The sequence below is a fragment of the Hyalella azteca genome, unplaced genomic scaffold, assembly GCF_000764305.2.
Source record: "Hyalella azteca isolate HAZT.00-mixed unplaced genomic scaffold, Hazt_2.0.2 contig5776, whole genome shotgun sequence".
Classification (NCBI taxonomy): domain Eukaryota; kingdom Metazoa; phylum Arthropoda; class Malacostraca; order Amphipoda; family Hyalellidae; genus Hyalella; species Hyalella azteca.
This window is the reverse complement of record NW_025935956.1, coordinates 5,553-29,127: the sequence shown is the minus strand read 5'-3', so window position 1 is coordinate 29,127 and position 23,575 is coordinate 5,553. Positions and strand designations below refer to the sequence as shown.

The following is a 23,575-nucleotide window of genomic DNA, read 5'->3' as shown; positions in this document are numbered from 1 at the left end:
TGATGCTTTCAACGGTAAGAAGGTGGGCCAAGTATAGCATAATATTAAATTGTTTAAAACTATTGGGAAAAATTTTTATTTTTGACTGCTCATTTATTTCGCCTTGACTTTTACTCGATCTTTCGGCTGACTTCACTAAAATTATTTTATTTTAATTTTGATAAGGTGATGAATGGAGGTAATCCTTAACATATCGAGGGACATCCTGCATATTTTCTACCACTCTGTGCTTGCCCGAAAAAGTCCTGTTGTTCAGAGTCCAGAATTCAAAAAATGAATTGAAACGGCTAGCTATTTCCTCCAACACAGTCTGATCCTATCTTTCTCGAGTACATGGCTTGATCAGCGAGCACAATGACAAATCCTGCGCCGCAAGAACTGAGACGTGACGAGTGTGAATTTTACAGCGCCGATATTCACCACAGTTTGGTCCTTGATAGCGCACCGCGGTGTGACCTCTTCCTAAAAAGCGCCGGGCGTTCCGGCCGAGGCGTTTCGGTCCCACGCCGGACACAGTGATAGGCAAACGCAATTTTTTATTGTTCGATCTTTCATTGAGATAAAATGTCCCGTTGAGACTAAGAAATGCCCCAAAAAAACCCGAACCGTGAAACTGGTCTTAAATTATGTGTATTGGATATGCCTTTCTAGCAAGATTCAAATCGTCTATGGGCGTTATTTGCTGGGAGCGTTGTTCGATTACTGTAACTAATATAATACATAATGCTAGAAGCCGATCTTATTTATGAATTATAAAAGAGTCTTTCCAATCCAGCTTCACAACCACAAAAATTTAAGTAAAAAGAGTCTGAAGTAGCTTCATAGATACGCCCTATGTGTAATTAATGATCTATTTATTGTAACGCGTTTGCATTCTGTTTCAAAACTCATCATTTAAAACGTCAAAGCGCATCCGTGTTAAATTTTATTTTCCATTACCATTGAGAAGTTTCCCGCCTGTCGTGCGACGGTCGACGGCTGCATTGACGATGAGGATCAAAAATTACGTCCATCGTGAAAATTTCGGAATGTATTTCAGGAGACAAAATTTAAATGTATGTCAGGTGACAAAATTCAAATGTATGTCAGGTGACAAAATTCAAATGTATGTCAGGTGACAAAATTTAAATGTATGTAAAGTGACGAAATTCAAATGTATGTCAGGTGACAAAATTCAAATGCATGTCAGGTGACAAAATCAAATGTATGTCAGGTGACAAAATTTAAATGTATGTAAAGTGACAAAATTCAAATGCATGTCAGGTGACAAAATNATGGCAGTCAATATCGTGGCAGGCAATATCGTGGCAGTCAATATCGTGGCAGTCAATATCGTGGCAGTCAATATCGTGGCAGTCAATTTTGTGGCAGTCAATGTCGTGGCAGTCATTGATTGGTCTCCCTGGCGACGGTAGCACCAGCAGCGCCAGGCACAGCTGCTGCTCAGTGCCAGCCTCCAACAGGTGACGTGGGCTGCTACTGACGACTCAGGTTGGTACATCTTGTTCAAACATTCGTGAACATATTCATATTTCGTGTATCAATACAGCTGAAGCTTTAGTAAGTGACAATGTGTACAATATTACGAATATTTTTAATCCATGCTAGATTTAATGACTGAGTGGCGTTACAATAATCATGATGTTTGACTTGTGCAGTGGGCATTTTAATTTAACATCTGAGTGAAAGTGAGTGGTGTAAATGGAGTTGATGTAAACTTTTCCAACTATAAGCAAGTACATATAAGCTATGTGTACTCGAATCGTTGAAAAGTTAGTAGAAATGTATTTTTGACGATAATTTATACATTGTACTGAGTATTCTTATTAGTAAATAGTGTTCATCAAATTATGTTTTCCATCAAGAATTTCGTGACGTGAGGCAATGGAGGAAGATTCCAAGCCTACGGCCAGCGGAGGACGAAGAAAACGGAATCGCTGACGGAATGAAGAGGAAGGAGAGGAAGCCAATAGAAGATATTTAAATAATTAATAACAATTGGCAGGCGAGTAAGCATAATCCTTATAGTGCCTATAGCGCCCATTCGTAGATAGAATTTTCCACTAGATTTTTTTTTTTCGCATATCGCATGCGTAATTCAATTGAAACAATTTTCGGTAATTAGTGTGAAATTATCTGGATAGTTGAATAAATAAATTATAAGTAGTTACACTCTTCAATGATTTTTGAATTGGAACGGCTGTGCATTTAGTTGAAATTTAGGATAAAATAATTAGAAAAAGAGAACATTAATACAATCACTCGATCGTTCAATAATCATTTCAGACAATCGCGAAATATTTTTTCGTGGCTAAAGATTATTTTATGCCTCAATTATTCCTGGCAATACAGACTACAATAAGTCTTAGGATGAATATATTTGCATAGTTATTTAATAATTATTAGAAACAATCGCATGATATTCTCTACGTGAATGACCAGAGTTATCCAAATCAATCAGTCTTGAGGCCAAAGAAAAATATTCATTGATTTTTCCAGGCTTTTCAATGGCGTTATGTATGCGACGTGTTTATTCAATGAGTTTTAAAAACAATCGCATATTTCCTTTCTGGTCACAGACAACCATTGTTATCCATAGCAATGCAGAAGACATTAAATCTCAATTATCTTATAAGTGTTAAAAACAATATCATCATATTTTATTCCTGACCAAAAATGACAACAATTTTATATAAATAATTTGAAGGCCGGAGAAAATTATACGTCGATTGTTCCACGCTTTTCAATGTATAAGCAACAATCAATAACTATAAATAATAATAGCACAATGTTTTCTCCTTTTCCAAAGATGATTACTATTATCCATATCAATAAGTCTCCTTGCTTTGCAGTGTCGTCGAGTATACGACGTATTTATTCAATAACTATTAAAAACAATTATTTTATTCCTTTTCAAACGTATCTACAATTATCCAGATGAATGCAGATACTATAAAACTTAAGGTCAGAAACAAGTATAGATTGCTCCAGGCTTTGCAATGGCGTCGAGTATACGTCGTATTCATTCAATAAATATGAATAATTATTCAATAAATATTCAATAAGTAAATTAATTCGTGTTAAACATAACACTATTATCCAGATAAAGGCAGATACAATAAATCTTAAGGTCAGAAACAAATAGTGATTGTTCCAGGCTTAGCAATGGCGTCGAGTATACGACGTATTCCTTCAATAACTATTGAAACAATTATTTTATTCCGTTTGAAACATATCTAAAATTATCCACATAAATGCAGATACAATAAATCTTAAGGTCAGAAACAAATATCGATTGTTCCAGACTGTACAATGGCGTCGAGTATGCGGCGATGTCCGATATGCGTGAGCGAGTACGACGCTGTCAACAAGCGCCCGCTGGTGCTGAGCTGCGGGCACACCTTCTGCCACGACTGCCTCTACCGCATGTCCGCCCACACATACAGAACCTGTGCCGTGAGTTGTTGTTGCTGTTGTGCTTAGTGTTGTTGTTGTGCTAGTTGTTGTTGTAGTTGTGCTAGTTGTTGTGGTGCTGTTTTGCTAGTTGTTGTGGTTGTGCTAGTTGTTGATGTGGTTGTGCTAGTTGTTGATGTTGTGGTGCTGCTAGTTGTTGATGTTGTGGTGCTGCTAGTTATTGATGTTGTGGTGCTGCTAGTTGTTGATGGTGCTGCTAGTTGTTGATGTTGTGGTGCTGCTAGTTGTTTTTGTTGCGGTTGTGCCGTAAGTTGTTGTGCTAGTTGTTGTTGTTGTTGTTGCGGTTGTGCCGTACGTTATTGTTGTTGTGTTAGTCGTTGTTGCGGTTGTGCTAGTTGTTGTTGCTGTTGTAGTTGTTGTTGTGAATGAAGTTTTTATTGTTGTAGGTATGATTGTTGTTGAGGTTTTTTTATTTGTTATTTTTGTGTTTTTTTTTTTGGTTGCTGTTGTTGCGGTTCTTCAAGTAAATATTATAAGAAAACAAGAAATTGCGCAGAGTGACATATAAGAGCACGGAGAAATGGAAAAGGAAGTACGATACGAAGAAAGGTGCATGGCACATTATTGGGTTGGTTATCAATGTATGTGGTTGTGTTGAGGTCGATTGGGATGGGATAAAACTCATGATTTGGTGGGTTGTGCGGAGGAGTGAAGGTATATTGTGGTTTGATACTTACCGCCGTAATTCGTTTGCACGCTTTGCAACATCCACAAAAAAATGATGATTTTTTCACTTTCGTGATCTGCTTATTTACTGACAATAAGTTGCTGAAAATTTGCAGAATTATTAAACGGCATAACTTCCTGAACTATTTGAATGTTCCCATTGAAAAGCAAGATGAAAATGAAAAAATACGATGAAATCATAGTTTGTAGAAATATTCATTTCATTGTATTCTAATCAATATTTCGACTTTCTCATATTAAGCGAATCGACAAACACGCTGCGATTAACAATATTTCAATTAAGCGAAATTTCGTCAACTTACTTGCTATATAAATTGACTTTTATTTGGAGGTTTACTAATTAATTTCTTACTAATTAATTAATCTCTGTTATTAGGTTTGTCGTAAGTCCTGGAGCGACCGAACTGTCAACGAGTTACCAGAGTGCTACCAGCTTCTACCAACCGACGTGACGAGCGATGTCCTCCAGTGTAGGATTCATAACACAAGTTTGCTCTTCTGGTGCGTCCCTTGCAGTGAAAAACTCTGCAGAAAATGTTTACGCCAGCAGCACCGTGGTTGTGAATGGGTCTTGCTCGAGGAGCAGGCCAATGAGCTCAAAACCGAGATGATGCAGAAGGTGGCTGACACCGAAGCTGCCATCAAAGAGAGTCTGTCATCCATTGAGAACATAATTAAAGAGAATAAAACGGTGCTTGACCTGCAGAAGAACCTAGGCAAAATGCTCAAAAAGCTGGGCAAGGAATACGTCATCTACCAACAAAGAATTCTAGTGCTTCAGAGTAGACTGAACAAGCAAATATCTGAACTAGAGAAACTGAGCTCTGATTGGACCATTCCACCTGGCAGTGACTTTTTGGTGGCAATCCGGGACAAGACAGCGGAATTGGAGAACATAAAAGCGGTGCTGATGTGGCCTCAGAAACCTCACATGCGCTCCTTCTATGGCCTTATTGACAACTTCCAGGTGATGAGATTAGGAATAATTCGAATAATAGTTTAAATGAATCACTAGTCGCAAAACAATTTTCCTCATATCACCAGTCTGGATACATATACTAGGCTAATCAATCAATAAGAATAACCCGTTCCAGATTTTCTCGTTATTTTAGTAATGTTCATAAAATTTTCATTTGTAGATATTTCTCTTCATTAAAACTAACCTTATTCTTTAATCGGGCAGAGATGCCGTGACAGCAATTTTTCTTTGACTGACGTATGCGACGGCCTTGATCTACCTTTCTCTGACGAAGAATCTGAAGTAGAAGACGAAGAGAACGAAGAAGACATGGAAGATTTGGAACCAGAACCGGCAAACGACCACGGTGAACATGTACATGAACAGAATGCCGTGGTCATAAACGATCCGGAATCGACGGTTCTGTCTTCCTCGACAGTTGAAAATCCTTCTTCCGGATTTGATCCTCCTTTGTTCACTCTAAGTAACACGGTTTCATCATCAGCAGGAATACTGGATTCAAATGCTAATGATGAGAATGTGACTAGAGTCGATGCAACAACAACTTTCGTTCCCTGCTCGCGTTCATTACCCACTCAGTTCAGCCTAAGACCAGTGATATCATTCTTTTCTCAAGCGAATCTGTGTTTCAGTACGTTGGCCTCTACTTCAACACCACGGGCATCGCAAAGTGGAACCGACCCATTGACATCTCCCGCAACTGCAACAAACGCTCTGCAAGCCACACCGCTATTGTCAACCGACTACGTCCGTAATGTTGCAACTGGTGGAAATCGCATGGAAAACGACGATTCCCCTCTCGGTACTAACGAAGATATCAACTCAACTCAAACTGACCTGAATTCGTCAGCGTCCGCATCAAGACCAAATGATGCGAGTTCCCAAGGACCAACTTCATCGGGGATAAGTAACTTGCTTCCATCTCAGTCTATTTTTTCCTTTGCTGGTAATTCTGGCAACGCAAATGTCCAGAGATTCCCTTTCAGCGCGTCAGAAAATCGAAACCAGTCTAACCTTGTGAGTGTGAACGCCGCGTGCAGCATTAATGAATCACAAAATAACAGCATCAGAACAAGTAATTTCAACACGATGCCGCGGACACGAGGCAATGCAGTCGGAAATAGATTGCAATTCATCTTTTCCGAAAGAAACAGATTGAGGCCTAGAATACCGGAGAACCTGCTTCAAATTTGCCAAGATTCGAGTCAACCTCAATTTGGATTCCGATGTTCGTTTCCTACAAGTATGCGATCGCCTGCGAGCGTGAAGGCTGATTCATCCGGTTTTTCATCAATGTCTAGAAGCACTGCTCAATTGTACACTGCAAATTCAAACTCATCGTCCACTACAAATCCAACGCAATGTCATAGCCTTACAAATTCTGAATCAATGCTCCCTGAAGCCACAAATTTGTCATTTAATTCCCTTCTATCAACGTTTAAATTTAGCCCTACCACGACCATCAACACATCAGGTATATCGAGCACCAGCTCATCTTCGGACAATACGCAAATTGAAATAGAAAATAACGTACCACAGCCTTCCTCTGCAGCTCAATTGTTAGTTGCTGAGGCTGAAAGCTCAGATCCAATGCAAAACATCGTAAATGCACCGTCCACTATGTCCGACTCAGGACCAGAAACAGATTCGGCCACTTTATTGACACCTGTGGACATTCAGCGCATTTGTTCACCACACAATGAAAACCCGCCAGCTTCCAGTGAACTTATTTCAGAGGCCGGCAATCGAGGGACTTGCAGCGGAAATGATACTCAGACGGAGAAGTCTGCTCTTCAGGCTGTACTTCATGACTCTTCGGACGATTCTTCCTTGAGCAGTCCTAGATCAGATACCCTGTCCCGCGAAGTGACAGACGAAGATTCTGTTACAGGACAAATGCGTCTAGTCCAGAGTTCAGATTTGCTAAGGACATTTAAGAAAGCAATGAATGAGCTCAGGAAACTAAAAAAGTCACTGAAAATGTCCAAAGCCAATCGGACAACAATTGGAGTTGCAACAGAAAAACGCGAAACCATTGCCAACAAATCAGTGGCCACGTCCACGCACGTTACAGCCGAAGTATCGAACTCCGCCTTGAATTCTCAAGGATCCTCGGTGCGGCCGAAACACAGAATACAATGTAAGGAATTTCTGCTCCGATTGCATAGAATTCGGTCAATTAAGGAATTTTTGCATGCCTCACGATAGGCGAGTAGCTTNGTAGCTTCACTGGCAAGACGCTTTTTTCGCAACAAGCGTTAGCCACCTATGATGCGATGTTTTTTTTTTTTGTACACGTAGTTTTGCTCATAAATCGAAATCTGAAATAAATTTACTCATAATATTATTTTTAACTTCAAAGGCTCAGATTATGGGACAGCAAGCACGGATATGGCAGCAGCATTGCCTACGTCTCCGAGACAGCCACACGATGACACCGCAAGTCCGAAGCGTCATGACACGCTGGTGAGAAACAGGCGCTTAAATAAATCTCGCTACATGGCCTTTTTATATAATTTTAATATATGTATACTCTTCGTTATCGTGTTCATTCATTATACATTATGTATGCATTTATTCATTCCGAAATTAGTTCAGAAAAACCTACAGCTAATTATGACTGCAGTCAAAGACGCATAGGTTGCCAGGGTCTTGCTATTATACACTATTATACTTAACTCTCCCATTTACGATGAAACCGATTTATAATAATCATCAGAATCAGTTATATTCTGTTAGGTTTTTGATAGATTGCAGTGCTATCTAAATACTGCTATAAAGTTTTTTCTCAATTCTGTTGATAAAATCGGCTGTTTCTACTACAGGGCGACCTTTACAGAGGCGACCTTTAGCACGGGAGTTTTAGTAGTAATTATTAAAATTAGAAATGTGATATAGCAGTTCATTAAATAAAACGTAGCACAAATCTCAAGCAAGTACCCTGCATCTAATGCATGAATAAGAGTTTTTCCTAACAGTGACGCACTTTTTGCCTTGATTTGGTTTATCTTGACCGAGTTTAACCCGGAAAACCGACGTATCAATACTACGTCCGTTCTCTTCTCGTGCTGTGGGCAAGAAAGTATGTCAATATTTGGACAAAATGACCCGTTCATTTGTTCAAGTGTCTTATCCTATCCCAATTATGCCCTGATCTTCAACCAGCACTCGCAATATCGCCGGTTCCTGAAACGCGGAGGGCCCTTTCGCCGGCGCCTCCGGCCGCGGTCGTCGGCTGCTGTCGGAGGCGAGACAGCGGCTCGCAAGGCTCCTGAGACGCCCACCGATGACCAACAACGACAAAATTGATGCGTAACGCTGTACAGGATTTACTGTTATGTTTACTTTGCTAACGACCTTATCGATCATAAATTGATCGTGATTTTTTAAACTTGATTCGGAATGATCATATGTATATTGATTGTGCTTTTGAACTTGAATTAGCACGATCATTTGTTGATCGTGTTTGTCGTTTCTAATTTAAAAGAAAATGCAGCAAGCTTTGTCTAAGAAAAGTCGAACACCTGCGTAGTATCATTAATTCAGATTTTAAACACTTTATATCTAAGCGCACAAAATATAAAAATGTCGCTCTCAAAATGAACTAAATTTCCCCTCCGTTAAAAAAGTTGCTCATCTCAGACATTTAATGGATATTTGCTCAATGGTTTAATGTTTATTATATGATGGACGCTCTATTGCGAACTCTATGAGGCCTATCACCCAGATAAATGAGTGGGGCATATTGTCCAATTAGTGACACTTTCTCACCCACAGCACAAGCAGAGAGCAGACGCAACTGGATCAGGGCTGGGCCAAACTGGGCCAGGATGACTCACAAAAAACGCAACGCTATTTGGACAAAGTCCCGCTCATATCTCAGAGTGCATGCACATGTGATGATCAGATATTCTCTGTGATACGAGTGTGATACTCTTATTTTTCTCTGTAGAATAAGTCACAACCTTATATTTTATATATATTAGCTTTCATTTGATTTTACACAGCAAATTTAAAGTAAGTAAAATTTAACTACTTTACTTACTTTTAAAAGCAAGTATAATTTTGATTTTACAGAGTAAATTTAAAATAAAATGTTTTTAAATCTAAGAATAGCTATACAAATGTTTCGAGGAGCTTGAGTCGCAGCCAAGCTCAAGTTGAGACATGGATAAGAGAAGGTAACTTGCTCTCATGCGTAAATTGTGTTTACTGCTATGAAGAGTTAAGAAATACCGCCGTCAATGTTAAAACAAAATTTAATGAATAATAAAATAAGTGTATTGATGCATTGTAACTAACAATATTATCTCTATTCAAGTTTAGAAATTGAAAATAATCATGAAAGTGTGTAGGTGAATTGAATGTCTGAAGCTCCATATATAGGAGCATTGTTGAATGCGTTTTCACGTTACCTATAGGAATTATTAAATTCATCTGAAATTTTAGCTTTGCCATCATCGGGCTAGAATTCTAGGAGACGGTTGGAGTAAACTTTAAATCTTCGGTTAGATATTGTAGATAGAAATTATCGAGAGAAAACCGTTAATTTGTTCTAAAATTGTAATGGGAGTGACGGGTGAAAAGAGATTGAATGTGAACGGGACTTGTCTTCTTAACATTAGTTTAAATATTAGTCACAGTATTATATGGTGCGGGTTGACTGATTTTCTGTCACGGGATTCTCAAATCTCAGGGATTCTTAATCCTTCGAAACGCCGGGTTTAGCTCCTACTCTATTACCTAAATAATTCAGAATGTTAAGTACGGGAACTTTAGTATAAATGGTATAGTATATATAATTGGGTATCTCGAAACGAAGGCTCATCTACTGAAAAAACGACAAATGACACTGATTTTTTCACCTGAATGAAATTAATTATTGTATGACATAAAAATAAATTTTCAAATTTTTAAGTTAGGTGAATCAGTTTCAACGGGTCTTCCTTTAAACACACAGAGACACAGACACACAGAGGCACAGACACACATAGATATTTAATTGCCGGGTGTTGACAACATTGAAGAGTTAGTATATACAAGCAAGTAACCGCAATGCCTAACGCAACGATATTACCGGCATCTAGAATTGCATCAATTTTAGTGTAAGTGTAAGGAATAACAGGACGGGTTGGAGGTCTTCTAAAACTGGCTAATGGCATTAACATAATTTAATGACCGGAAGTTATGTGTTAAAGGCATATGTATCGAGGTTTTCTATAGATAACGAAATTTTCAAATCGCATGAATTTTATCTGTACCCAACAAGCTGCTAGTGAAACGAAGATATTAGTTTGACCATAGACAAAAGCAAGAAGCATGAATTTTTACTCAGAACAATATATAGTATTTAAACAACTGGATCTAAGACAACGGTTGCAATTTTAAGAGTACGTATATAGAATTTAGTAGTTATTAAAGTTAGGATATTAACTATCGTGACCATCCCTCATGCTGATTTATTTGTACCGATGATCTTCACTAGGACTAGAAACAGCCATTAAGAATTGATGTAGAGAATTGGGACGAATGTTCCTGCACACAAAATAAGTTTCAAATAAATCGTTGCTATGTACGCCCATACGGAACCAAATGTGCATTTTTGTACCGCAAATGCAGTTGACCAACAGTATATACAATACGAATTATTGCTCGTCTTGAAATTTCATAACACGGTATTTTAAGGTTATATCGCTGCATGTATGAAGTATTATCATTTTTTTCTGAAGCGACTACTCGATTTTCTCTTCACTAATATCTTCACACATCTAATAATTTACAGTAATAGTATAGAGAAAATTTGTTCTTGATAGCATAGAAGAACTCCTAAAATAGGTAAAGATGTTTAATAGAAGTTCTAGAATCTCATTAGAGAATTCAATCACACCAGAGGCCATGAAATCGAGCCTCTTAAAATGCCACTCCGTTCAAGTTTTAAATCTAGGAAAAACTGTCCTCATGCACGGTGAAGTATATATCAGAGATCACGTACACTACAAATACGGTTCGTTATGGCTTATAAATTAGAATAATGCGTTTTGGGTCAAAACTCAATCAATTCAAACTGCCCATCGTTTGCATATCTCATGCGTGCCATTTAGCAGCAATCAAGATCCATATCGAAAATCACAAGTAAATTACAACTAATGCATTCTATTGAATAATTGAGGCCAATGCTGTAAGAAATCAAAAGATATAAATCAACGAGTTGGGGTTAGACTGAAAAAGACTACCCAAAACAGCAACTTCAGTCATTACATTCGCTAGAATCAAACACCGCGAGAACAATGGTATTTAATGTGCAGCTTCGAGACACTTTCATCTCAGATTCATGGACAAGTAAACGCTGGAGTCACACACAAATAATAACACAGTCACAAAGACAAGCCGGCATAGACATAGCAGATGCCAAATAACACGCAGAGAGGAAAATCTTTATTGTCCAGCCCGCTGAAGCTGGCTCGAAGGAAGCAGCGTTAGCATCTCAAAGAGACGAAGTGACAAGGAGGGACAGGTGAAAAGCAACAGAAACAAAGACACTCGAACAAGAGGTCGCTTACCCGGGACGTCGGCCGCCCGCACGAGAGAGACAGGGAAGGGAAATGTAAGGAATCCTACCTACATAATAACTTAACCCCACAACTGAGACCTGCAGTCAGACACCGCGAGCTCAGCGGTGGGGCGCTCAGAAACAATCCCCCTAGGAGCGCGAAATCCCATAGGACTTTTGACGAGCACAGACACGCGTCGGAAGAATCAAACACCGCGAGAAAAATGGCCTTTAATGTGCAGCTTCGAGACACTTTCATCTTAGATTCATGGACAAGTAAACGCTGGAGTCACACACAAACAATAAAACAGTCACAAAGACAAGCCGGCACAGTCATAGCAGATGCCAAATAGTATCACGCAGAGAGAAAATCTTCGAATATAAGGAGTTATTACACAATAATTTACATTATTTACCCAAACAAGCGTGCCTCTCTTTGGGGGCAATTATGTATATGAACACTGTACAAAACCTACTCAACATCTTACTTCTTCAGAGCAAAACTCATTTCATGTCGCTTCAAGGCATCAACGCAATACCTTAATAATGACAAATCTTTAATCAACAAACTACACTACGGTATATCCGAACATAGTAATAATCATTTCCTATAAAATCAATCATCAAACTGAATACAATGATTATAAAATAATTATAAAAATCAAATATTAAACGGATTTCAAAGCGTGCCATCGTCCACAAAAGGCCACATCCCTCCCATTTAAATAAAAAGCCATGCGGAGTGTGCCTTAAACCATGAACAAGGGCCAAACTAAATTTAATTAAAGCTTGACGTGTATGGAAGTCTACTTTTCGCATACCAAATCCATTCAACCAGTAAACCAATTCGAAATACAGCCCCAATAACCACAGCTGCAAGCATTTGACGCGAAGAAGATTCATGTTCTTCCGTAAGCTCGCATGATAACAGAAAACAAGTATTTGCTTCAAGTAAGTAGTCCTGCGATCAATCAAAATTATAAAACACTCAAAAAATATAATAGTTATACAAGAAATTAAATGTATAAAATTATTTTCTCAACCACTAGGGATGAAATTTAAGTAAATGAAAAGATCAGCTAATCCAAAAGCCAATACAGACAACATATTTACACAAAATTTCAATTTCAATATGAAGGCATACACGAGTTGAAGACCTGAATGTTGCGGAAGTGAGGCAAGTGACAGTAACTGCAAATTTTTTTTTCATGTCGACTGTACACGAAGTGAAGAAATCTTAACGAAGTCTCAAGTGAAATCGGAAGCGTGAAGCAGAGCTTCCCGATAGGGTGTGCATGTATCCAAACTACGGCGTCCTACGGGACAAGGCGAACGACGTGGACTTCACTGCATTTTGGACATTTCAAAGCGCGTCGTCATGATCTCCTGCACACAAACCATAATAATTACTTATTTCATATTCTTTTTTTTTTTTTTGTGGCGGGCAAGCGTATATAAGCTTCATTTAATATTTAACATTTGTGACGCAAATATTTGTTCACAGAGAAATATGATTGATTATAATAGAAACAGGTTTCGATGTAGATTACAAGATAGAATTAAATGACTCTCACCTCATCAGAGTCCAGCGCCGACAAGTTCCTGGAAAAGAGGAAAGGTATCATACCATAGAAATGGTATCATACACGTGAAAATTTAAACAAATGCAATTATACTGAATCACTAGTTAAAATTAATTAAAGAACATACGCCACTCTAAGTCCATACATTTGAAAATGTTTAAAACTAGTAAATTAGAGTGCTATTCCTTGAGAACCATAATTCAAACAATTTCAGAATTACATTTTTCATTTTCAGATCCCGATTATAACCAGCTACGATAATTATCGTGGATATGCAACCGAACATCCCATATATATTTCTGGTGCCAGGCTACAAACACAATAAAAAAAAAACAAACCATACGAATTGAAAAATAAATTGTAATACAGACGCTTTTTAAGTATAGCAAACTTACATGTCAGCGAAGGAAGATGGTATGTTGTCTTCCACCCATTTGAGATCGTCCTCCTGCAATTCACATTGAAATCAGCACAAAATATAATAAAACTTTCACTACATCAAAGCAATATACAATAAAATTTGTTTAAAATAAAAATAAAATGATGTGCTACCTCCCACATAACCGAAAAGTATTTCACGTTGATGAATCATTACAAGATAATAAACGCAAGTATACTTAGTGATAAATTACAATAAAAATGATTTCGCTAATCACAAGAATAACAGAGCACCAACAATCCATAAAGAGTTTTCTGGGAGTATCAACCAAACACATAAATAATAAAATTTATTATAACTCTTGTCAAACATCATTGGTACTAATGTTCCTACCCTCTGGCCGATTTAAACGTTGTAAAATTATGATAATGCAATATGACAGGGGTTAAGGTCAATAACGTTTAAAAATTATGCAACATGACAAGAGTTTAGGTCAATAACGTTTAAAAATTGTGCAATATGACAAGGGTTAAGGTCAATAACGTTTAAAAATTAAGCAATATGACAAGGAATATGGACAATAAAGTTTCAGAATTAATCAACCGGACAAAGGTTCAGGCCAATAACGTCACAAAATTATGCTACTACCTGACAAGGCTTAATTACAAGTAGTAGTATGATGGTTTGCTAGCGCTTCAGCTATCAAGCTATTTCGCACCGAAGGTCAAAATATAACATCGCCAGCAAGGCGGAAGATCTCAATTATTCATAATCTGAAGTTAATCATCACCCACAAGGAGCGGAAGGTCTCAATTGTCCAGCCCGCTGAAGCTGGCTCGAAGGAAGCAGCGTTAGCATCTCAAATGTCCCCCGTGAGGGGGGCTTAAGGACAATAATTATAAAATTATGCTATATGACAAAGGTATAGCACAAATATACACGACGTACAGCAGAGTGTTGTCGAGAAGAGCGCGGGGAAGACGAGGTGGTGGATGCAGCGCGGCTGCGATGCTTCGTGTCTTCCGCCAGACCGCCACCGATGAGGTGATCGATCTCTTCACCGTCGCTGCCGTCGTCGAGTAGAGGCGAGAATGCGAACCTCTGCTCAATAGATGCTCTGTTACAATGTGCATGATGCCATCTGCTTTACTGTGAATCTCTGTAGGCAGCGGTGATTGTGCGAACCTCTGCTCAATAGATGCTCTGTTACCATGTGCATGATGCCATCTGCTTTACTGTGAATCTCTGTAGGCAGCGGTTAGAATGCAAACCTCTGCTCAATAGATGCTCTGTTACCATGTGCATGATGCCATCTGCTTTACTGTGAATCTTTTGATGCATTTCAGAGTCAATCTCCTCACGTCCCATTTTCTAATTCCAATTATAAATATTAGACAACGTGTTCCTTTCACTTCCTTAATTGAACGAAAATAACTGAATAAACACAGCTAATGATTACAACGTCACGCATAATTCGAAAAATTAAAATTTTTCATCAATTGTTAAGTACTCGTTTTTTTAACATATTCGAGATGGTCGATTCAAACTTTAAATCCTCAGTTTTTTTAGCTTTTTTGCTGTATATGAAAGAGCTGCTAACAAAGCTAGATGCTCACAGGGCAGCAAATATGGTTTGCCGCCTTGTGAGGTACAGTAATTAGTTAGCAAATTGTTCAGCATCATAAAGTTTTAATTCGTCACCGGTTGTGCTAATTGACATTCAAAACGAGTATTGAACACCATACTTGATTGGCTGTTGTGTGTAAATGCTCCTTGGACGAGGATTGACGTGGAATATGAACATATTTATGTGTGTTGAAGCTCCTGAGCTAGGGATTGACCAGGGATAGGCCATGTCAGACCTGGTTGTTGTTCGTAGGTCGCCAGAGAATCATGATGACAAGCAGCAGCAGGGCGAAGAGCAGGTGCCAAAAGGCGTCGTTGAGCCACAAAGTTTGCCAGTCTTTAAGGCAGTCGTCGTAGGTGTGATACCTGCACGAATTGTTGTCATTGTTAAGGCTTCAGTTTATAAAAGTATGTTAAAAACTTGTGTTGGAAAAAGTTGAGTTGTGTAGGATAATAATAACCCACACAAGTGATACCGGCGAATTTCAATTTCAATCCAGATATACTATTCGAAGGCAATTTGCTTTCAAAATTGTAAAACACATGACATCAGCTGAGAAAACTAAATAAATTGGATGGAATTATTATTTGCACAACTACACTGAATTCTGATTTTCCATACAAGTAGTATACAAAATAAATAAATAAATGAAACCAATAGCATAGAGAACCGGAATGTTCAAAATCAAATACATTGTAGACCAATTTTCGAAAAATTGGTCTACAACAAAACCCAACAAAAACACACACCTGACACTCCAAAACATGAAGATGACGGAGAGTAAGACCCCCAAGGCGAGGGCGTTGGTGAAGTAGGAGTAGAGGGCGAGTTTGGTGGGGTTGCGGCGCAGCCTCAGGGTGCGTATCGTGGATACCAGCGCACTGAATACCCACCAGCAGATCAGCGAGTCCAGCAACGCAAGTGGGATAACAGCCACCAGCATCTGCAGTGATAATTTAAAGTATATTTCTGTACTCAAATCAGCGCGTCAAATTCAACTGTGTTCACAGAACTAAAAATCATTCGAAAATGATATTAATTATAATAGCAATGCGGTTTTTGCTTGTGCGTGTCATCCCTACTCAGTTTGGCCTGTGAGTGCGGCACGGACCCACCGGTGGGCTGCAGGGTCTTTTTCTGGACAAATTCTGGGATTTATTTTTATTTCAATTGAGTTTGTTGACAAAAATGTATGGTGGCAGTACTATCTCATGAAATTTAAAAAACACAGAAAACAGTAAAATTTAATTTTTGCACCGGAACCTACAAATTTACTGGTATATTTTGAATTATATGCCTCTTTATCCGCGCTGAGTTGGCCGTTTTTAGGTAATTTGGTAGCGCTGGTGGGTGGTGTGATGAACGCTCTCTGCTTATCCTGTGAGCACGACCGTGTCATTATTTAGACTGTGACTCGATCATATTTCTGAGTGCACACACCTGCTTAGATTGATCAGTCTTAGGCCTGAGGATGCGTGTGCAGCTCTCGATGCTGGCAAGCAAGAAGTAGAGCATGCCAAGGGCTATCACACGGTGCAAGAGGCTGCCTAGACGGGGCCTGCAACAAAAATTATACTTGAACATATACATAACCACAGAAAAGGAGCGTACAAATGACTAGGCTAAACACCAAATTATACCTGAACATGGAGGTAACGAGATAAAGGGAGTATACACAGAACTATGTTTCCATAAGCTAGGTTGAAATATATTGCAAGTTTCCTTCCAAGAATAGTACCAAAACAAATGTCTGCCTAAGAATTTAAAATTAATAACAGGATCTATTACATAGTAACATTTAAAAATAATTTGCATCCATTAACATAAAATTTGTTCAAATAACTTTTTCATGATAAAAATATTGTAGATCAACATCAGGATAACTTGTTTAGCAATTGCTTGTATCAGTTATACACCCACAACGAGAACTTCCCTTGGTTTAGAGCAAGGTCCTTCAGAGAACAATATAAATACTATGTATATATATTATGAATATAACAGGAAATGAGACGAGTTTGTGTGGTACAACAACTCACTTGACAATACCAAAGCCAAGCGCAACAATGACGACCAGGATGCGTGAAATGGTCCGCTTGGCACACGATACAATTTCTGCAGCTATTAGCAGACCTGGGACACTGTAGCCTTGCTCGTTCAACGACTCATACTCAGCAACAAACATGGCCTTCTCCAACAATCCTTTAAAAAAAAAAAACAATGTTTTGATAAGTTTACCGCAAATTTGAAGAAAGAATCTTGACTCATTTGTTACTAAGAAATCTAAGTATATTTGATTCACTAGTCGTAATATGCGCTTCAAATGAACTGATTACCTGGCTCTTAGACACTTGGCAGAAATTGATTTCACTATGAAAGCACTCACAAATTTAAGAAACATATGCTTATTACGGTATATGCAAAAGAGCGCAATAAGGAGAATGGATTGGATTGCTGCATACCAAGGAGAATGACAGCAGCAATCCAGTACTGTAGTCGGAGGAGGTCACGCCAACGCAGAAAGCACAGCACCAGCCACACTACACCGTAGATGACGTACACAACACACAGGACGCTGTAGAACCACAGCAGAGGGTAGTCTGCAACAAATTCAATCGTGGTAGAAAAGGTTGATGTACATAAGCCTGGCAAAATGATAAGCTGACAAACAAAAAACTTTATTTGACTCTATTAATGGGGTAGACTTTATGCAAATTGATAATAAACAAGGAAGATACCTTTTAAAAAGGCAATTCACAATTGAAAAATAGGTAACATACATAAAAGTTTACTTTAATAACATACATCTCAATCATCAATATCAACACCAAAAAGCAAATCTGCTTAAGCAATCATACATGGCGTATCAATGACCCTCCACATTGAAATAGTCCCATTAACTAATCACCTGAGGCAGAAAGATAGCCATAGCTGCCGACCATCTGCAAGTCCACAGTAGCCGTGAAGGAGCCATTGTCAGACTTAATGCGCATCATGAAAAGATAAACACCATCACTGTGCACCGTCACTAATGGCCTGGTCGTACGGGCTGTTTTGCTGCCAGGTGCTGGTAATGCCAAGCCTTCTGTGCGAGAAATTAATAAGTAAAAACATGACTAAATAAATAATTGATGCCTACCTCATATTTCATTGTCTACTAAAGAGTGGAGAGCATGAAATTCAGTTCTAGACTCAGATACCTGTAATTTAATACAGGGTATAAAATGAGGCCTTCAAAACTAGTGGCACTAAGTATCAAAATATTAGAAAAACATATCGTGACCAAAAGTCACAAGAACCTCAAAGATATCCTGAGTTTTAGGTAAAATTACTATTATTGTCACTATTTTTGAACAACCTTCATGGGCATCAGATCCTGTAAGGCGCTTAAGCTTCTGAGTATTGTTTGTAGTTGGAGTGGCTTCTGTTGATCCATCACTGCTGTGGTACTCAAGGATTCGGACATTACTTTCGTCAGCTGGTGGCTAAAAAAAGTAACACCAACAAAATTTCTAAATATTCAAGACAATAATAAATATATTTGAAATTCAACAGCAGGATGTATGTATAACTAAAATTTTGAGTTTTTCAAACTTCAGAAATGATCATGTATACCTATATCGTTTAACACAAAACAAAAAAAATATTTCAAAACATTGTATCAAAGGAAAATACACAGGAGCAGTAGGTTGGTAGAGGTAGAATATTCAACACAAGTACCTAGTAACATTTTCACCGTCAAGCTCACCAGTATGATATTGTTGTCACACTTGAAACTGAATTGTGAGGATTTTAGACCAGCAGGATATTGTATAACTTCATGGTTAAGAGGCAGTTCTGGTGATTCAAAAAGGTCTTCAAAGAATTTTTTGTTTTCCTGTAGAATGTACATGAATTTTTATACAGCATAGTAGACTATTAATCTAATTAAAGACACTTTGTATATACAACTAAAGATTGTATTGATACACAACTGAGGTACTGGTATAAATCTAACAATTAATACCATAGTCCTTATATTTTCTTGCATGTAATTTTATAACCCAAACATGAGACTTCATTAAATATCCTAAATTCCTAGTTATGGATTTTTCATTTCAGAGTAACTAGATATAGCTAAATAAGCTATGAGGTGCTTCTAGTAGCATTTTTTAACCAAATTGAAAGGTTAGGTAGAACTTAAAGATCAACGGTAGAACCTCCTCTGCATGATAATCTTGATATGATTTGCCAAGACCAGACAATTTAAACTAAACACATTTAAGAACATTTATGCATAACACAAGGCATTCACAGCAAAAAATTAATTATCATTTAGACTAATTTTGTACAAGATTATACAGAATTCTGACTATTATAGGCCTGCTTACTATATTAACATTTACACAGGCTTGTGCAATAATTTATTATTGGCCATTTTGATTTCAGAGATACTAAAAAACATAAGATTGCAAATAAACTGCACAAATTACCTCTGAATAGAAAAGGTATTCTTTCCAGCATGGAGTCCATCGCAGCACCCAAGAGATGGTAACATTGACTGGCGAGGCTGAAGTTTCCATATCAGCATCACACTTGACTTTCACCAGCACAGAAGTTCCATTGAACATGCTCTTTGTGACAGCAATATATTGCTCTTCCTGTAAAACAAAAATGTTTTGAATCAAGCCAAAGGCTGGAGCACATTTTTATAAGACTATTTCCCACAAATTTAACATGTTATGAGCAGCTACATCATTGCCATATTCATCATTTTGTGAGCAGCTACATCATTGCCATATTCATCATTTTGTGAGCAGCTACATCATTGCCATATTCATCATTTTAACAAGTCAAGAACAACCAAAGCAATTTTGTGACCTTTTTGCTTGAAAGCAGGGAAGGAATTCTTCTACTAATTTCTGTAATGTCATGGCACCTTAGTTTTTAGTTTGTTTTGCCTGCAAGTTTGGAGCTTGAATACATGTTTTCTGCACCAAAATGACAAATTTTTAATTTATTTGGAATCTTGTGGCTCAATCCTGTACTTTTATTAACAACTAGATACGAGATACCGTACTAAGTTCATCTAGCAAAAATCTCATAGCTAAAAAAATGGCAGAACAGCTCTAGTTGTGGGTCAAAAGCTAGATGTTCCATTCCAGCAAAGAACATAGCTTGGAAATGTATATTTTGCCTGCACATTTCATGTGCATCTCAGTTGAGTTTAGTAGGTATGTACCTAGTAGGTATATCACTTGGCAAAGAGAGGACATTAATATACTACTGTACAGTGTACAGTACATACTTTCAGAAAGTAAAGAGCTATTATATATATTTCTATAACTAAAATCCCATTGAGCAAAGATGAAAGACTGATGTCAATTGCCAAGGATGGAGCAAGTTCTTATAGAGTCTAAGAATTGGAAAAAGCTTTATCCATATTGGCAGAGAATCACAATTTTCCAGAATAGTAAATCTATGATTTTTTAGGTGATGCTGAAATTGACCACTGGCATACGGTTTGCATTTTTGTCTCATCCATTGTTAGCTTCTGATTGATTTCCCAGAAAGGGTAGTTACAAGAATTATAAATAATAACGATAAAACATCTTAATCAAGCTGCAAATTTTATAATGAAACAAAATACACAACATTTGAGTTGAAAAATTTTACTAGGCTACCAGGTGCCCAATTTGGAATTTCAGTCACAGGCAGAACCCAGAAGTTTTCATAGATTGTAGGCAAAAAACAATTTTTATAGCTGTATGATAATGCTGGTATCCAGGATACTTTACTGGTCTACTTATAGGACTCAAAAATGAACTTGAAGGAGAGTCTAAAAAACTCTCTGCTTTGCCACTATGACTGAAATTATATGATATTAGAGCCGCAATATTTCAGACAAAAATAGGACTTTTCCAGACTAGCAGATGATTATTGTAAATTGCAGTTAGAAATAGGCTGTTTTTTTAATACGGAAAAAGCCATAGTACAAATGGAAGAAATTGGCCATATTCACATGCCAACAAGCATTTTTGACCAATTCATGCTCATGAGTGGTTAACATGGTTTCTACAATTTTTTCCCCTTTGGTCAGTCATTGGAAATTGGAATAATGATTTTTAAAATTTTTCTGGGCTACTGTCAGTGCCTCAGTGGAGTTCAAGATTCACACTAAAAACTATTGTGATTACAAATTGCAATATAAAGATGTGGTTTAGCTTGTTTATGAATTAAGATAGGTACAGATGGTTTCTAATTTCTATTGAAGGCTGGAAAGTGGCAATCTTAGTGCAGATAGAAAATTCATCAGCTTTTACAGGAGGAGAAACAAATGCCATTAGCCTATCTTTTGTATTTAGGTATCTAGGTAGTAGTAGGTAGGTTTTAAGGTAATTCACCTAAATATCCCCAAGTTTTGCAGGTCTATAAATTGAGCTCTGAGCTGTTTGTGCAAATATACTATATATTTTTTTAGTAAAATTCAATGTAGAATATTAGAAATTCTAACTGAAGTCTAATACAATGGGTTTACTGATTATTATTATTAATTACTGTTGTAGACTTTGTAGTGTTGTTTTCAAGTCACTTACTTGACTCACGGGGAGAGACCATTTTCCTTGTTCAGGGTAACCCCATGCCAGCTCGCCGAAATGGAATAACACACTAATTATGAATATTGTAAAGAAATTTGAGTCTTTAGACATAATTAACATTTTACAGGATGGCCAAATATGTGCATTGAAATTCAATCCAGCAAAAACTCACTCCAGACAAATGCGATTTTTATATTTTTGCTCCAAGAGTCCCGATTGCACCCTGCCACGAAACACAGCTATGATTTAGACGCGTCGTGGCACCTCAAGCTTACATGGTAGTCTCAAACTTGTATTGATGACGTAGCCTGATAACATTTGTCATTAATTCGAACAAACTCTCTGACGCACTATTAATTGCTTTTATCAACGACAGTGAGAAAAATTCGGTAGTAGATGCGAATAGCCTTGGGCCTATTCCTTCAGCGCTGAAACTTCCTGAACTGGAATTGGAATTGGGGTGCGTGGTGACCTACGGTCACGACCTTTAAATCGGTCATACACGCTGCCTAAAAAAGTTTTACTAGCATCAAAAAAAATTAAAAGTTTACACTCATATGTTAACAAAAAAGTTCAAATATACCATATTCACAGCTGTCCTAAGAAAAAATAAAAAAATTTGACAATCGCAAAAAATTAAAACCACGTACTAAAACAATTCGGCACGTTCACACGTCTTCCCACCCTCCACTCTCTCAACCCTCCATTCCTCAAGACCCCACTCATAACATCCTCCTCCTCTCCCTCATCATCCACACGTTTTCCAAATATCTCTTCACACTCTCAAATATAGCCGCAGTTGCTCCCTCAGACAGACCCGTAATTATCGCCATCCACTCTTTCTACTAATGCGACAATAGATAATGCTAACTAAGAATATGAGATGTACAATTTTGCATTGGAACTTTTATTATATGTACCTCGATAATGACATGCAGATCTTTAGAGGGTTGAGTTGGAATGTAGTCATTTAAATTTGCCAATTGAAACAGTGTCGCGCGCGATGAATTTAGGTCAGACGGACTGTACATCAGTCAGCCGCACAACACTTGGAAATATACAAATGAATTGAAGGATGCTTTTTGATGAATGAATCCATCTCCAAAAATCTACAAAAAAGTCCTCCTCCACTCTCTCACCCTCCATTCCCTCTCCAAGTCTAAATTACATAATCACGCACAGGATCCTTCTAATTCATGATACAGTGAAAAGTCCGTAATTGAAGAAAAACTTCACTCCTGTGGGAACACATGCAAACGGCCGCGTTTGTTAAAGGTTTTGCAAGTATTTTCTCCCTCCAATACGCCTCATATTCCATCATTAGGTGCTTCAGTTTACCACATTACTGTCTAGCATGAAGCACTCATCCTCCCGTGCAAAACTCTTTGAATGGAACTACCAAACACGACCATTAGGTCCAAACCTATGCTACTTTCGTGCATGTCTTGAAATAAGGAAAGATTTTAAAGCATAAACGTCATTTTCAAGGCTTGAATGCCTTGGCAATTATTGCGTCTTTCAATAACTTCGCTTTCTGCGTAATCAGCCACATGCCTTCCGGGCTAAACTCCATTCTCAACCTCAGCGAAGACTCTCCCGTACGTCTTCCGGCCTATAACCCCTCATCTACGCTGGGGTCTCTCCCTCATCAGCACCCAAATGCTCCTTTATACTGGCTTCTTCACGCACGTCTCTCTAAACTCCGATTACCGCCGCATCAT

General features: G+C 38.0%; 2 protein-coding genes and 1 long non-coding RNA gene across 5 annotated transcripts; 2 read left to right on the top strand and 1 right to left on the bottom strand.

The window, feature by feature from the left end:
• The first annotated feature begins 1,355 nt into the window (after nucleotides 1-1,355).
• On the top strand, nucleotides 1,356-1,924 carry LOC108667360. The gene is made up of 2 exons (XR_001930549.2): nucleotides 1,356-1,491; nucleotides 1,866-1,924. It is a non-coding gene; the product is annotated as an uncharacterized LOC108667360 (long non-coding RNA).
• Nucleotides 1,925-3,304: 1,380 nt separating this feature from the next.
• Nucleotides 3,305-9,131, top strand: LOC108667357 (flocculation protein FLO11). Of its 2 annotated transcripts, XM_018154375.2 has the most exons (6): nucleotides 3,305-3,456; nucleotides 4,538-5,128; nucleotides 5,345-7,280; nucleotides 7,503-7,606; nucleotides 8,306-8,460; nucleotides 8,918-9,131. In XM_018154375.2, exons 1-5 carry the CDS (start codon nucleotides 3,313-3,315, stop codon nucleotides 8,447-8,449), a joined length of 2,919 nt encoding a protein of 972 aa, XP_018009864.1. In that variant the 5' UTR covers nucleotides 3,305-3,312; the 3' UTR covers nucleotides 8,450-8,460; nucleotides 8,918-9,131. The 2 variants fall into 2 exon arrangements, with proteins under 2 accessions (XP_018009864.1, XP_018009863.1); XM_018154374.2 differs by lacking the exon at nucleotides 8,918-9,131 and having other exon boundaries at nucleotides 8,306-8,529.
• Nucleotides 9,132-12,709: 3,578 nt separating this feature from the next.
• On the bottom strand, nucleotides 12,710-22,148 carry LOC108667358 (transmembrane protein 87A). 2 transcript variants are annotated; one of them, XM_018154378.2, is made up of 14 exons: nucleotides 21,852-22,148; nucleotides 19,749-19,916; nucleotides 19,025-19,153; nucleotides 18,635-18,761; nucleotides 18,185-18,358; nucleotides 17,739-17,876; nucleotides 17,316-17,478; nucleotides 16,720-16,837; nucleotides 16,029-16,222; nucleotides 15,515-15,644; nucleotides 14,601-14,753; nucleotides 13,669-13,721; nucleotides 13,265-13,292; nucleotides 12,710-13,076 (listed from the first exon to the last, which is right to left on the bottom strand). In XM_018154378.2, exons 1-14 carry the CDS (start codon nucleotides 21,972-21,974, stop codon nucleotides 13,035-13,037), a joined length of 1,740 nt encoding a protein of 579 aa, XP_018009867.1. In that variant the 5' UTR covers nucleotides 21,975-22,148; the 3' UTR covers nucleotides 12,710-13,034. The 2 variants fall into 2 exon arrangements, with proteins under 2 accessions (XP_018009867.1, XP_018009866.1); XM_018154377.2 differs by having other exon boundaries at nucleotides 18,185-18,361; nucleotides 21,852-22,147.
• Between the last annotated feature and the right edge of the window lie 1,427 nt (nucleotides 22,149-23,575).